We start from the raw sequence: 16836 nt of genomic DNA, 5'->3' as shown, positions 1-16836 counted from the left end.
GGCTTCCATTATTATGAAATCAATTCTCTGTACTGCTCCACTATTATTAGCATTGTCAAAAAAATAGTACGGCATCCATTGTAGTGTGTTGAGAATGAGATTTATCATTTCTGTGACAACAACAATAGAATAGGGGGAACAGAATACACTTTTTTGACATTTTCCTCATACAAAGCTTGTCTTCTTTTCCAAAACAGCTGGGGGAGGCAACAGAAAGAACAGAAGGAAGACTCACTTTGCGTTGTCACACAGTGATGAAGTACATTGCCAGGAAATCAAACTGTTCATTCACACAGCGATAACGCAACATCAGACGTAAATGGCGGTTCAGTGTCTTGAAGAAAGTTTTTGAAAACGTTCAAACTGACTTTTGCTTCAACAGGTGACCGTGTTGAAAGTATGCGGAGGCAGATTTACATCACATTAAAAAGGCAAACACATGATTATTGAGGAAGTCAACCCCCAAAAGTCTTTACAATAATGTTCTATGCAGCCCCACTAGACTAAACACCTCTTCTGATTGATATTGCGTTTGTGGAATATGAGTTAAGTAGTAAAATCTACCCATTTTTGTCCATCTGAGGGGGCGACCATTTTGTCACTTGCTGTCAACTGAAAACGACATCACAGTTGCTCAGGGCTCAGGTAGCAACCAATCACCTGTTTTCTGAAGCTGAGCCATGATTGGTCGTTAGCTGAGCCCTGTGCAACTGTGATGTCATTTTCAGCCGACAGAAGTGACAAAATGGCCGCCAACAATTTTGCTGCTTAACTCATATCCCTCGAACGCTATATTAATCAGAATGCCTTGTTTCAACTAGTGGGCCTGCATAGAACATATTGAAAAATATATGTTTTCGTTATCTTCCACGTTAAGTGCACAACTGCACCCACTGGGAGATTGGATGCATCTATCTATCTATCTATCTATCTATCTATCTATCTATCTATCTATCTATCTATCTATCTATCTATCTATCTATCTATCTATCCATCTATCCATCTATCCATCTATCCATCTATCTATCTATCTATCTATCTACCTACCTACCTATCTACCTACCTATCTATGTACCTATCTATCTGTTCATCCACCCGCCAATATCTAATCTGTCAATTCTATGTCAGGAGCAAACTGCTCCAACTGTCCCAGGTTCAAAGTGTGCCTTTTCCAGACTGCATGTTTCAGTCTCAGTTCTCCTTCCTCAAATGGAATCCAGATCATTATCATATAAAAGGCCACTTCAGACTAGTCCAATGTTTTGTACTTAGCCATTCTGGGGGGTTTATAGCTGTGTGTGTTTTGTGGCATTATCTTGTCAGAGGACCAATGACCCATGGCCGAGACCAACCTTTTCGACAGTGGACAGCATATTTCGCTCCGGAATGCCTTGGTAGTCTTGAAATGTTTGCACGTTTTAAGCCCCAAATGCCTTCGATACAAATTGGGACAATGTTATACATTATGATAAAATATTATCCATAAACGTATCTGTCTACTGGCAGTAGACTTAAATAAATAAAGCGCTCTGCTTCTGCAGATGCCTCATGAGAAAGAGCAACCCATCCGTCACAACTTTAATCTGATAATCACATCTTTCTGTGACCGTCTAGAACTTTTTATCGTTTCGGAAATGTTTAACCCCTCCCGGCGTTGCTCAGAAGCCCGTCTTGCGTAAGTGGTTGATGGATGAGCTCAGAAATGTTTCAAGCATGCAGTCACAAGCGCCCGCAGGAAGAAGATGTATCACCCATCAAGCAACTCATCTTTTCTGTAATATGAACTAACGCCATAGGCAGGGACTGGTGGAGAAAAAGATGGAGCTCTTTGAACATATTCAAAGGAAGAAGGAGAAAAAGTCAAACATTTGAATTTCAAGGCTGGGCTATTTGTTTATTCGCTCATCCTTTGCCGACGACAGGTACTTGACACCGTTTCGCCTTCTCTTCTTTTCTTTTGCGGTTCACGGCTCCGTCACGCTGCTGCTTTTCTTCCTCATAAATGTAAACTTTGTTCCCTCTTCAAACACAGAGGCCTGCAGTCCCAACTGGTGATGTTTCCCCCTCCATGGCAACACCTGTAACGTGACACACTTCTCTTTGTGTGTCCACAGTTTTTCATCCTTCTTCTGCTCATCTTCTTCCTGGAGATCCTGTCCATCATGCTGTTTTTCATCTACCAAGACAAGGTAAAGCCGTTTTCTTTGATTTTCTTCACCTCAAAGTAGCGGGAAGGAATTTGTTCTTTTCATAACTGCATATTGGACATGATTAAAGTGCATGCATTGGGAATACAGCCAGTATATTCACTATTAAAGACCAACATTTTCCAATTATTTTCATCAAAATATTGTTTTAGAAAGTATCAGCCTTTATGTTACACAACAATTGGTCTTCAATGACTAAATTGTTTAATAGCAATGGTGTGATGAATATCCAACATGTACTCCTAATTGAAGTGCAGAGAAGGGAGCTCATTAGCTGCGTAACATCGCATGCTATACGTATCATTTCGGTGTGCAATACATTCACGTTAGCTTGTGTAGTTTAACAGTGTGAGCAACTATAGAAATGGATCTTAGCATCGCTACTGCTAATATGGGATATAATAGACTGCTTGCGTGACCTTGATTAAAGTAAACTCATAAATTGAAGTGTAATTTATAATTGATACACTGGAGGCTGAAATGTGCTGCTGTTGCAGAATTTCAGTAAGAACAAAATCCTATCACGTGGCATTGCCACAGTCACACCTGACAACGAATGTGTCATCTGTTCTGTCTATTATGCAGCATCTTGGCAATCCAATTGACTGTGTGACATTACTGGGTGCCGGGGGAATGCCAGTCCACATAATATGTCTGGGTTGATGTATCCAAGTCACTTATGTCACTGGTGAAGAACGCCTTGAGGTTCAATGCCAAAACATAATTATCTTTCATGTGATATTGTGAGGCTGGATTGGTTGAACCACATGCAGAGGGCACATCGCATCACAAGCACTAAAGCCTCGGACTATTACCAATAATAAAATTAATTTAGGGTATTTTACGGGATTTTAATCCCAGATAATATGCAAAGCAAAAGTTATCAAATCAATTCTTTTTTTTTTTTTGGTACTATTTTCTCAGTAATTAGCTATGAAGTACAAATGAGCTGTGTGTGGGAGTTCTGGTAAGTTTCCCTTCATTATAAAGTAATTGGTCATAGACCTCCAGTGACTAATTTTACAGTGTCAGACATTACAATGAAATATTAAAGCGCAAGTACATCTAGCGTGGCTCGGCTTGTTCCCCAAAAGCTGGAAATTCTGTTTAATAACCTTAAAAAAGGTCAACAATCATATGCGTAAAGTGGCAAATAATTAGGATAATTTTTTCAGCCTTAAAAAAAAAAAGGCTGAAATTCACTGAACTCTGCTAGTGTTGTAATCACCTGAAAGCACCAGTAGTTACAGTGGATGTGGGATAGTGGTTGTCCTCTAGAGGCACATAATGACCACAGCTTCTGCACTGCTTTTGAATTATGGGCGCTGTTCATAAATCACGAGCAATTCCAAACCACGGGTCTTGCATTATTTATGTGTTGAGGCAAAACATGTTGTCTCCAAAGACAGCAGCCAAGGCCAAGCCTGTGTGAGATGCCTTAATGTCGTATTTAGGTAAATAACAATCTACTGTCCTACTTTGATCCTTCTGCCTTGATAGACCCTATAGTTTTTTTTTTAATAGGGTTGGTCCCCAAAAGCTCAATATTTGCTCGCTTTATCACATTGATGATTCCAAATGAGTAGTGATGAACTGGCAAATGTATTCCTCAGATTCTACAATTGTATTTATTTCTTCAGTTTCATTGTACTGGTAAGAATGACAATAAAGGCATTCGTCTTATTCTTATCGCAAGGGTGGTAATAAGCACTGAGTGAATGTTTCACTTTTACTTAATATCTGTCATCATCACACGGAAGTAGAATTTTTAAACATATTCAAAGCAACCTGAAGTTTCTTGTACATTCTTTTGTTTTAAACCAAGTCATGATTTTTAAACATCCAACACCGTTAATATTCCCTTATCAGACTGCACGTGGCGCCCCCCCAACCAAATTGGGCCCGAAGTGAAATTTTATCTGGAAGCCTACCCACCCCATTTCTCCCCATCCCAAATGTATCATAGGTACAAAAGGACCCTACCACCACAATCCATTTGACAACCTTTATTAATAGTAAACACTTAATAGTGCTAAGAATATAAAAAAAATAAGGTCAATAAATGATGAGAACAGGTAAGTCTTAATGGGCTTCAGTTTTGAAAAGATGTGGAGTGTAATAAAGAGATATGGATATTATATGCATGTAATTTTAACACTACGGTTTTATTATTTGGTCTATTATTATAGACCATGCAAATACTATCCCTCTAGGGCTACTGTTAGTCAAACAGTAATAATGCTGTAAATCACGGGTCTCCATTGTACCCCCAAGGACCACAATTGTGATTTATAGAAGTGATCATTTGAAAATTCCAAAATTGGCAAGGACTTATAGAAAAAAAAAACAGTTGCATATTAATGTTTCCTAATTATTGTGACAATATGAAGGTCATTTGAGTAATGTGTTATTTCAGAAGTGTGTATCAAACTGGTAGCCCTTGTCAGATTCCAGTTACCGGAGGACTAACCGGTCTTAGTCCTCGCCAGCTCTCCATCTAACGGGTTTGAACTTCACGTTTTCCCCTGCCCGCAGTAACGCGGCCTCATGGCGGGGTCGGAAGCTCTCTTAAGCCGTTGTCGAGGTAGACACGTCTAGGTACTAACTGCCGTAGTATTACCAGGTCAACCCGTCTTCCGTTGCTCACACGCTCTTAATGAGTGACCACTTTAGACTTAAGCCGAATGATCCGACCACTTTCGTTTTTTAGGCATCTCTACCTCTTAAGAATCGTAATCGAAAAATAATAAGGTGACAAAGATTATTTTGTAATTTAAAGAACATTTGAATAAAGCAATAAATAAATCATACAATAATCATGAGTCAATGTTGAACACGCAAGATGCGTACTACAATCAATAAAAATTGGAAATGATTAATACGAATAGTGATAAAAGATAATAATCAAATTGGAAAAGGACATCCTTTTATCATAATACTATGAAAATGATATTACACATTGGTCTTATAAGCAAAACAATTTTCCATCCAATAATTGAGACGATTCAACAAAATCCAGTTGTTAATTATTATGGAAACGATAAACCTTGATAAGAAAAGAGCATGAATTTAAGAAAATGATTAAAATAAATTAATTAGCTTAAATGCAATCAAAGACATAAATGTGATAGAAAGCATTAGTCTATTTTGGGTGGTATTAAGATTGATCAATTCTCAATGAACACAAAGCCTAATTCATCGAAAAGGTATTTGGAATTCGGAAAAGTAAGCTGTCTAACTGGCTCTCTTAAATGCAATAGAGTGTTTTTCCTAATGTTACCTTATCGTCGCTGTCATTTGGTTAAGTCCAAAAGAAGATAAATAGTTCATTTTGTCGCAGCGTCTTGCACTAGAGAATCAAAAGGCAAAAATTTAACTTCATCCACGCAGTTCCTCGCTATGCGCCCCTCAGACTACCGCCCCTTAGCTGGCAGAAGGAAAAGAGAGCAATGATCTCTGAAGGCCGAGGCCTTTTATAGGTCCTCATCCTTCTGGAACCTTCGAGATGAGGTCATGGAAAATTCCACTGTAAAACACGTCATTCTCCTGACATTCCCTCATCGTTCACCCTTGTCCGAATTACCTTTACTCCGTATTTGGAAATCTGCCCTATCGCCCCATCGGCATGTGTTCAACAGAGCATATCTATGTGTGACCATAAATCATATATGTTCTGTTCAGCGGCATACAGTCAGCATCACCCCATCATTTTCGTACAAATGTACAATGAAACATTGCTTTTATAAAATTTCACCATTCAGGCCTATACTTCCTTTTTATCCTAAGTCTTCACCAGTTCCTATATCACAATAAGTAAGTAAGTAATAAAACCAACCTTATGTTTCTCAATCACATTACTACATTATTTTGCACATGTAGTAATGGGCCTAACATAGTTACAACTCTTATCACATGTAACATATTGTGAGAATATGTACATGGCACAAACATAGCATCGAGTAAGCAATTACTGAGTATATATGTGGCAATAGCTAAGCATGCAAAGCAATCTCAATAACAAGTTTGTAGATAAACAACAACACATCAAAACATAGCAAATGAATGAAACATAGAAAATGATCACAACATATCGGAGCAAATAAGAACAGCAAGTGCACAGCAAACATGCAGAGAAACTAGTGCATAATACATCAATATAAAATGATATTATATATCATCCGTTGCATTGAATATTGAAAGAATGTTGCATTGAACCTGTCTCTCTGCATGAATTGTGGTCCTGTCTTAGAACACTGGCAACCTCTAGTGTCTAAATTTGAAGCCGAGAATTTAGAATTGAGGTCAATTTCCCCGATACGAGCCAATGTTGCTCCTAGGAACGTAGTCCATTCAATACGTTTACCGAATGATGCATCACTTCACCTGACCATGGCGCTTTTGGTAAATCTTTTATACTCCACGTAACATGACACCCTTCATATTAAACTGTACCCAAAAAGTGTCTCTCAGCTTCAAATAGGTTGGCGACCTCTGCTGTAATTGATAGGCTAAAGCTTACTTTAACGAATATATTGACTAAAGTCGAGGTAGAACCACCATCATTTTGGTCATTCTGCCTTTCATCCGATGATGCATAGGATGTAAACAACAGGTTCAATAAATGGTAGTCAGGGCTGCTGGGGACAGGCTCTTTAGTCTCGACAGAGATTCTTATCCAGTGAGTAGATGCCACAAAGCTCTATTTCAACTACTTCCACCTTCAAGTGAAACACAAGCTTCCTCTTGCTTAGCCATTTTCCCCTCATACTTGCTCCCGTGTCGTGGTGTCTTTTGGATGACATCAAGTCACTCTGTGCTCTGCAATTGCTGGCCTGGACATCCCCCTGATTGGTCACAGATGTCAAATGCCGCCATTGCCGTAATCATTGCCTGTCACTTTGGTCGAGCAAGTGGTAGTAGTGCTATATGCGTGGTGCATAGCGAGCCTCAAAGTAGTGCAAGTGCGCATCCATCGCAATCCCATCAATCCATGGTAAGCGGGCTGTCACTTGTACAGCACTTTTTTACCTTGTCATGGTCCGTCTTTGGGTATGGTTTTGCCTTGTGTTCCTTTGTCTCATTCGCTTATTGTGTCCACCTGTCCACTTTACCCAAGCCCTTGTGTTACCCAATCAGCTCCCTCCAACCCTTTGTGTCTTGATCAGGTTGTTCCTTGTTGTCTCGTTAATTAGTCTGGATTTCATTCCCTGCTTTCTTTGTCCTTGTCGGTTTATTGTCAGTTGTCATGTCAATGTTGCTGTCGTTGTCAAAGTCACACTCTAAAAACAGGTGGGTTAAAAATAACACAATTTTGGGTCAAAAAAGGACCGATCCACTACTTGGGTCAATTTGACCCAACTTTCTGGGTTGTTTTTGCTGAAAACAGCCGCAAAAATGGGTCGTTTTGTACAAAACAATGCAAGAGGTGGTTCAAATTGACCCAATTTGTAGATTGGTCCATTTTTGACCCAAAATTGTGTTATTTTTAACCCAACTGTGTTTAGAGTGTTTTAGTTTCTTTTGATCCTCCTTGTTTTGGTATTGAGTATTCCCAGTACCTTGTTTGCCTTTTTGTTTTCTTTAAATGAAATACTTTTGATTGCGCTTCATTTTCGCCTCCTGCCGCCTCGCTGTAGGGTCCTCCTCCACGCCAACTCTGTGACATGCATGTTCACGCTAAACATGTTTGTGAATTTGGTAGACGCGCTACGCTTCGCTGGGCGATCTGGGGGAGGTGACTGCCACGTTCCCCTAGCATATTTCACCATTTGGTGAAAAAAAGTAGACTCGATTTTAGACGAGCTAAGGAGGTCTATTGTATGGCGCGGGTGGTGTAATGCAATTTTGGTGGATTTGATCAAGGTGCAGGAAGACAGATTCTGTGCTCCACGGACGTGTCTGGTGGACGTCATCTATTTCATTCATAAATATGACATGGAACAATAACACGGAATCATTCTAAAAATATAAGGCTTGACATATTTTTTTAGTAGCGGGGCAATTTTGCAAATCAATAACTTAAGAGAAACTACTTTTTAACTTTGTGGAGAATTTTTTCCCTGCAGGTTAATCCCAGGGAACAGAAGCAATGGTTTTATCAAACAATGAAAATATGACAATATAACGAATGGACAAGTGTTTTTTTTCTTTTTTATAAAGAATCAACAAACTTTTGTTTCTTAATTTCATGCGTAATGCAGCAAACCTTATTTTCCTGCCGCGAAGCAAAGCTAAACTCATCAGTTATCCAAACAGCTTGTCCTAATGAGGGTCGCGGGGGTGCTGGAGCTTATCCTAGGGTTGACTTCCACTTTAAGCAATCCTGCTTCATTTGCTCTATGGCATCATCAATCAGTAAGACAGAAGTGTGCACGGAATGAAATAAGATTATAGGTTTAAAAATGACTAAAATGACCATACGTAGTAGTATTGCAGTTTTAGCTGTAGTTGTGTACTTCAAACATGAAGTAAATAATAAACATATAATTCGCACAATGTTAATGAATAACCACAAACACATTTGAATTTAAAAATAGAAATCAAGGGAGGATCGATTCTTCGACCTCGTGGTCAGTAGAGCATCAACCTAGCCACTACGCCAAACAAGCACGTAGTTTTGCCTGCTGCAAAATGTACATAAAATAAAAATGACTAACATCTGCCAAAGGCTACTTGAGCACTCAAGTGTTCTTTTCTAACGCACAGTGTGACTCCCTAACTCGCCATCTAAATTTAAGATCACCGACAACATTTACAAAGAGGCGCAAGGTCTCCAGTGTTATGAGACAACAAAATGTTGAGTGATCCAATGGCGTCATTCGCACAAACCAAGTCTTCTTTTGTGTTATGAGGACAAAAACGAACCAATGAAAATCCTCCACACAAACCGAGGCCTTGTTTGTCGTTGGTCACATGATTTTTTGGGACCCGATACACGCTTGAATCCAGGCTTCATTTGGCATGCCCACTTTTGCTCGAGACACGCTCCAAATCACCACTTTATTGAGCCCATCACTAGTTCACACGCCAAACCAGTAGACCACTTCCTGAATCAGTCACGTGGTACGCTGCTTCGGAAAGATTGTAACGTCATCAATTACGTCATCAAACCACGCTCCGAACCATACTTCACCTGGATTTTTGCAGATTACCCGGCACACACTTCGAAGCCTCGACACAGACCTTAATCGTTGCCTTTCAAAAATAATAATGTTGGCGAACTAACGGCTGTCAAAAAACTGGATCGCTCCCTCTGGCTCGAATGTTGTTGTAATGAGTTGAATCCACAGCATAGGAAAAGATGACAGGCACTCTCTTCATTCGCCGTGCTCGGCACCTCTTTTGGACAGATTATCGTCTGTGTGCAAACAGAGTTTGCTGACACTTTGCAGGAAAGTTTACTGGGCAATCTAAAATGAGCCTAAAAGTCAGATTTAAACGTAGAAGCCTGCGTTTGTCACCCTTTTTGTTATTTGGTCAAACGCAGCTTCTATCCATACAAAATGAATTGCATTCGAAACGTCCCCCGCTGGCCTTGAGGTGAAGGTCAATTCAGAGGATTTGCTGTATCAATATTGAATTGTGAGGGGAAGTATTGCAATGCAGTGATGAATCAATATTTTTCCCCACCCCTACTGTATATTATTCTCTTACATGAGGAAAAGCAGCTCAACAACTCCAAAGTATTTTCTGTCCCCACCTCAATGTTTTTGCTGCTATGTATAATTGTTATGTTAAAAATACATTTTGTTTGCATTAGGTATTCGAGCGCATGTTTGTTGAACCAATAGCGGCCAGAAATCTCTGAAATTCAAGTAAATTGCAGTTCGTATGAGATATTTGCCTGTTGCACTCATTACCTCATGCATTTGATTCTAAAGTTATATAACCTAGATTTGATCATGTTATCTCATGATCTTTAGAGCAAGGATCCCAATGAATCTGTGATCATCAAGCCATGTGCTCAGCCTTACAGATGCCATTACCTAAGGAAAGCGTGCTGCAGTAGGTGCGTGTTGACAAAGTGCATTTGAAGAATCGGGGATGGTCACACTCAACGGCCCGCTTTATTACGCCTGCTTTCAGCCTGATAAAAGGCTCCATGACGCAGCTGGAAGCGACATCAAACGGCTCCTAGATCTTCCTCACCAACTATTTGTTTCACTCCGCTGGCTCCTAAGGGTGATGGAAAGTCTTGTGAGGTTAACATCAGTGGAAGCAGTGTGACTCAGTAGTGTCAAAGCAAATAGAAGAAGGCTGACTCAGTGGTGCGCTATTGAAAGTTGATGGATGTGGCTTTTATTCAATATCAATATCCCCTTGCAATTTCCTCTACATTTTTTCATCACCTGCAACTGTAAGAGTTTGATCAACAACATGCCTCTTAGAGTAACTCTCACATCTATCAATTGGATAATTTGTGGTAATATTGCTGTAGAATTGTTAAATTAAAACAATCAATAAAAACCCGAATGAAGACAGAAGAAGACATAGAATGTGATCTTAACCACAAGAGTTCAATGGTATACACTCCCCACCAATAGTATTGTAAAAGTGAGGCCATTTCCTTTATTTGATTTTATTTTTTTGCTGTACAATGAAAATATTTAGGATTCTCATACAGCTTAAAGTGAAGTATGAGACAATGGATCAACACTTCAGCTTTTATTTCCAGGTTTTCGCATCTGCATTAAAGTAGAAGTCAACCCAAACATTTTTTTTTCCAGAATGTTCTATGCCAGCCCACTTGTTGGGACAAGGCATTCTGATTAATATTGCATTTGTGGAATATGAGAAATCCACTAGTTTTTAGCTAGCTCAGAAGGTGGCCATTTTGTCACTTCTGTAGACTGAAGATGACATGGAAGTTGCTCAGGGCTCAGATAATGACCAATCACGGCTCACCTGTTTTCTGAAGCTGAGCCATGATTGGTCGTTTTGAGTCGACAGAAGTGACAAAATGGCCGCCCCCTGAGCTAGCTAAAAACGGGTGGATTTCTCATATCTCACAAATACAATATGAATCAGAATGCCGCCTTTAAGGCCCTGATACACCAAAACGACGTTCACCAACAGTGACGGACGCTTACCCCCTGTGATGTCCGGCCGGCCGTCGGCACGTCACACTGGCAAAACACACCGCAACGACAGACAGCGACGCTGACCATTAAAGTACCTTCTGTGCATGCATAAGATGTTGGTTGACTTCCTCTTTAAATACCCAACGTCAAAGGTAGCATTATTTGTAAAGAAGTCATGTTTTTTTTTAGGTGGGCAAAAATAATGGAACAGATTACCTGACTTTAAAATTAAACGGAGTAATAATATCCATTAATATTTTGGTTACCTTATGAATACTGTGAAATCACAACCATAGCCCATAGCAAGCACATAGCCAAAAAGCCAACCTTTCCTCCAATTATCTTTAATGGTTATCCAGGAGTCTATCTGAGCCGACACAGGGTGAGAGGTCAGCAGCCAATCACAGGGCTAACACATAGACACGGGCAACCATTCACACGCCACAGAGACGCTCCTTAGAGCCTCCAATTAACCTTACCTTGATGCTGTTGGTCTGTGGGAGGAAGCTGTCACCCACAGAGAACCCCCACAAGCACATTACGGAAAATAGAAGAAGCCCATCCACTGTGGAAAACTAAATATAAAATCATTAAAAAAAATACAGTACCTGTAAAAACATTTGACCTCATTCTTTGTTAATAATGCATCTTTATTGCTGACAGTGATAGGTATTGTAGCCAGTGACATTTCTCATTTGAGTTGATTCACTCATGAAAGTGCCTGCAGGGATTGTAAAGGTCCTGAACAAAGCACAATAAGTGAAGATGGAAACCAATTGAAAGCGCTGACACCGAGCAGATCGATACAAGATCGCAATCACTGCGTGTGCCTGCGTCATAACATAGAGAAGTTGCCCTGAGGTGTCTATCAGATCATTATATAACAATATTGATGCATTTGAAGGCAATAACAGTACATACATGGTAAGGTTTGTTGGAAACACATGCTCGCATTATTTCCACTAGTCTTCTCTCAAAATGCCAGTGAGATACTGGGAAACTGATATCAAAGTGTCTCTGTCTTCCTGCTGCTGGCGCAGTTTGTGTCCTCACCTCTGCATGACATTAGCCGTGAGGTCAGTGCTGCATGAGCTGTTTCCTCTGAACACGCCTCGGCCAGGATGTGTCATAGCCAGGCTGTAGGGTTTGATTTGCTGTCTGTGTGCTTTGGGAGAAGTCAAGGTGAGGTAATGCTGCAGTCAAAAGCAAGCGGTCAGGAGTTATGCCCATGTAGGTTGCAACGATTGAAATCTTAGTTGGACGCTCCAGACTGTATTCATATCATTGACTCGTATCGACAAGACCACGCAGTCCAGCTGAGTGGAAAAAAGGTTTGGGAAACATTTGAGGCCCTTAAAGTTGAGCTTTGTGAATGAAGTTTTATTTATTGCACTCCTGTATATCAGGAACAGTTACTGGAACAGTTTAGGCACTTTTCAATTGTGACACTTGAATTTAGATGTCAAATGGCACTTCGGTTAAAGCTTTGGAAACACCTCAGTTTTTTTAAAAAATATGTATAGCTTTATAATATTTAAGCATCACAATATGTATTGGATCTCAACCCAAGTATCGGGATCCGTACCGGATTGGGACAGAAGTGTACCGTCCCAGCCCTAGTGTGTATTACAGTGTGTCTCTGTTATAACGTTGCTTCTTACCAATAGACCTGTTATGCAATTAGAAGGATTGTTTATTTTTCTTTTGAATAATGACACATGTATCGGTGGAAGACGCAGCACAACGGAGCATGCTCATGGCACCTAGGTAAAATGCACCAAATCAGGAAGTGTTCAAGTGGTTAAATGGTAAGATTTTGAGTAATAGTACTAATACTGACTTCAATAGCCGAGTAAATAGGTTGTTGGGAATAATAAGTGAAGAGTTGACAAATGTTTTCAAAGTTGTGCTGCTCATTCCACAAATATATGTTCCTTCCAAGTGGGTTGTTATTACTAAAATATGGCGTATGGCTACATCCAGAAAATGTTGCAGCGCATAAAAATCCAGATATATAGTATGACTCCGAGCACATTCTTTTCATACATCTCAAACAATGCAGAACAGTTGGAGTACCATGACTCTGCATGCCCCATATAAATATGCAAATTAGCAGAGCTGGGCATTCCGCCTATGTGGCGGACCGGTCCGTCTACCAGCCTATGACGGGTGCCCATTTTGTAGGTGATAAACGATAGACGGAAAAATACACGGACTAAGCATAGGTGGAAGCGCATTTTTTCCGTCTACGTAATCGACTATCGTCGAGGCTTCGGTTTCCCGTTGGCCGCGGTGAGGCTTTTTGACAGCTTCTGCATCTGAAACGGAGATGTATTTAGTCCAGCCAAGGTGAAATGTCCATGCCACGGTGAGTCTTTCGCTTCAAATTTCGTTCAGTGTGGGGAGGGGACTTGGGGGTGGGGGATGAAGTTGTTTGACGGACACGCTCGCGGAACGCTGTCCTCGGGAGTAAACAAAAAGCTCCGCGACGAACATTTTCAAAATATGTTGTCCGCCGCCGCTGGTGGCTGAATGTGCATGTTAATGGAGCGTCAGTTTGTGATTGTGGAGGTATAAACTTAAAACAATGCCCCCTCCCTTGCCTCATCATTGAAAATATTTCGTGGCACGTCCACCGCTGATAGTAGCTGGCATGTTCAATGCGCTAGTTGAAGTGGCATAGGTTTGTGATTGATCGGCCATTTGCCAAGGGCGTCATGTGCTTTGCACGCCACTCCTCTACATCATGTGAATTTCCGCCTACATTCATATCCGCACATCCAGTTATGATCAACTGCGTGTATTAATTGTTCATCTGAGAAACAACTTTTTCGCATTTTAATCATGTTTTCCCAGCTGCTATTACAATCATAGAGAATTCACATATTAGCTGTAAATTCAAATATACAATAGTTTCCTTCTCACAAAGCATACAGGATATGTGTGTAAAATCTAAACACACATTACAGAAGTATATATTTCTATAGCTACGTAATTGGATTGAAACGCATCTTACCCAGAGAGAAGATGTCTCCGAGTGAAATTTGTTGACAAGCATTGCTCCTCCTGGGAAGCAGTTTGAGGGTTCGCTTCAGTCTCATGTTAACAAGCGACTACATGACGCCCATACTTCAGGCGAAACGTGGATAATAATTTGGTGAGGAGAGGGAAAACGACACACATTCATTAGCGGACAGCATATCTGTAAAGCTTCAAACGGCCCACCCGTGAGACTAGCTAAGTTCCATTTCAAGCGTGATAGCTCCCTCTTTCCACATCATTACTGTTGCAGCAACAGACGTCGAACCGCTGGGGCTTGTAAAGATATCACGCCGTTGCAACTCTGTCTGAATAATTTCCAGCTTGAGTAATTTTCATTTCTCATAAAATACCAAATGAAATTAGACAAACACTGCTGGCTAAGTTTCGACGTAAGGAAATCACACGAGAGACAAATTGATATAATTTGACAACGAGATATTTATTTTGGGAGACGTGGAAGAATGTGCCATGTGCGCACTGACAGTTTGACAGCTGAAGATAACAATGGTGGGAAATTCCAAACATAGTTTCGGTAGTCATTTCAATTGAAGGCAAAAATAGAGGGTCCAGTTTACTTTATGTTGCACATTTTAACAATGTTTTAGGTTTAGGTCCCGCAGTGCAAAATACAACTTTTTTTGTAGTCACTTGGTTTACAAGCAAGCACTTTCTTTTTAGATTTTAACCCATACACACAAAGTGTAAAGTGTAATTGCCTGTTTATGCCAAAGTAGTACTTCTGGGCCTAACTGTACCTGCCAATAGTTGTTCAAGGGAGTCAAATAAAACAATTACATGACACAAAGTGAACAATGTTTTATTTTTCTGAACTGAGTGGCTCCATTAGTGGGCTGCACTTAAAGGACCATTTGTGTGGTGTCAGAGTAACTTTGGCCGCTAAACACAGCCTCAAAGAATGGAGACCCCTAAATGGGAAGTCAACCCAAACATTTTTTTTTTCCAGAATATGTTCCATGCAGGCCCAGTAGTCCAAACACGGCATTCTGATTCATATTGCGTTTGCGCAATATGAGAAATCCACCCGTTTTTAGCTAGCTCAGGGGGCGGCCATTTTATCACTTCTGTCGACTGAAAATGACATGGAAGTTGCTGCGGGCTCAATTAACGACCAATCACGGATGACCTGTTTTCTGAAGCTGAGTCGTAATTGGTCGTTATCTGACCCCTGAGCAACTGTCATGTCGACAGAAGTGACAAAATGGCCGCCCCCTGAGATGGTTAAAAGTGGCTGCATACAACATATTCTTGAAAAAATATGTTTGGGTTGACTTCGGCTTTAATTGGGACACAGTCAAGCGCCTTGTTGATGGGACTGGCTTGTGCGAGCGAACTTTCTTCCAAACAATTGCCTCTCCTTTTTCAAATGTCGTCTGAGATGAATTTGTGAAAACCAGAAATCTGGAATGTCATATCTGTTGCGCTTCGGGCTTGAAAATATTCCGTCTGCTGCAGGACATCACAAAAAGCTCGGTTGTATGTTAAGAGATTAGTGCGTTGCTTTACAAGCGCCTTGTGGGGAACTGTGTGGGGAAGCTGATAAAATAACAGATTGGGGTGAACTGGCAAAGATGCTGGTTTTTTGTTGTTGTTGTTGTTTTTGCTGTAGGTTCCTGATGCATGGATTTAATTAGGCATTTGAGGCATGCACTTGAAATCCAACAAGGTTTTGAGGCAAAGGTTGAAAAAGTATTTCCGACCTGGTGCTGTCAAATGTTAGCCCCGGGTGAACATCTGCGATATTACAAGATCCTTCAAGGATTGTCTGGGCTGCTGCGACAATAACAGCAGGGGACTAAGCCCCACTTTGACTTTGTCTGTGATTTTTCTTTCACTTCTGCGCATGTGGGTCATATGGTATGTGTCACTTTGTGAAATCATAACATTATAGAGCATTTTGCTGCTCTTATTAACGTTTGCATGTGTGTTTGTTTTTTTTTACACAAAATGCATAAAGTCAGAACCAAAATGATTCGATAAAGAATAACCACCGTGAGGGTACAGCACAGTGGCGTAGTGTTTCACACATCTACCTGATAATTGAGAGTTTCTGGGTTCAATTCTCATCTTAGGGCCACGTGTGTAAAGTTGGCCTGTTCTCTCCAAGGTTACATACATTTTTCAGAGTACTCAGGTTTATTTCCACATTCCAAAAAACATTATTTGAGGAATTGTGTGAATGGTTGCTTGTTTGTATGTGTTCAAACGGATGCTGCCTTGTATTTACATTCATGGTTGTCATCTAAACCTTTCTGACCTCTGAAATTAGAGGTAATTCTACATAAAATGGTTGTAACAGCATGCTAACTTTGCCCAGTGCAGTGTTTTCACATCTTCTAATGCAAGGGTCGGTTTCATGTTTCTCATGATCAAAAAGAGCATTCTTCTCATTAATAGCGCATCACAACTGTGACTTGATTGATCATGTGGAACAACAGCCTTTGATTGCATTTAATTTGACTCAGCTGGGAAACCATCACACCTATTTT

The 16836-nt window shown here is 40.4% G+C and overlaps 1 protein-coding gene across 2 annotated transcripts in view; it reads left to right on the top strand.

Annotated features, from left to right (window-relative positions):
• The window catches only part of tspan4a (tetraspanin 4a), a 134148-nt gene that overhangs the window by 97188 nt on the left and 20124 nt on the right, over positions 1-16836 (top strand). For both annotated transcript variants that reach the window (XM_086026418.1, XM_086026417.1), the window contains one exon: positions 2115-2189. In XM_086026418.1, the coding sequence (XP_085882544.1) occupies positions 2115-2189 (75 nt within the window). The remainder of the gene's footprint in view (positions 1-2114; positions 2190-16836) is intronic.

The sequence above is a fragment of the Filicampus tigris genome, chromosome 3, assembly GCF_054856515.1.
Source record: "Filicampus tigris isolate MCC_2025a chromosome 3, RoL_Ftig_1.0, whole genome shotgun sequence".
NCBI lineage: Eukaryota > Metazoa > Chordata > Actinopteri > Syngnathiformes > Syngnathidae > Filicampus > Filicampus tigris.
Note: the sequence above shows the minus strand (reverse complement) of the source record. Positions and strands in the feature narration are given on the sequence as shown.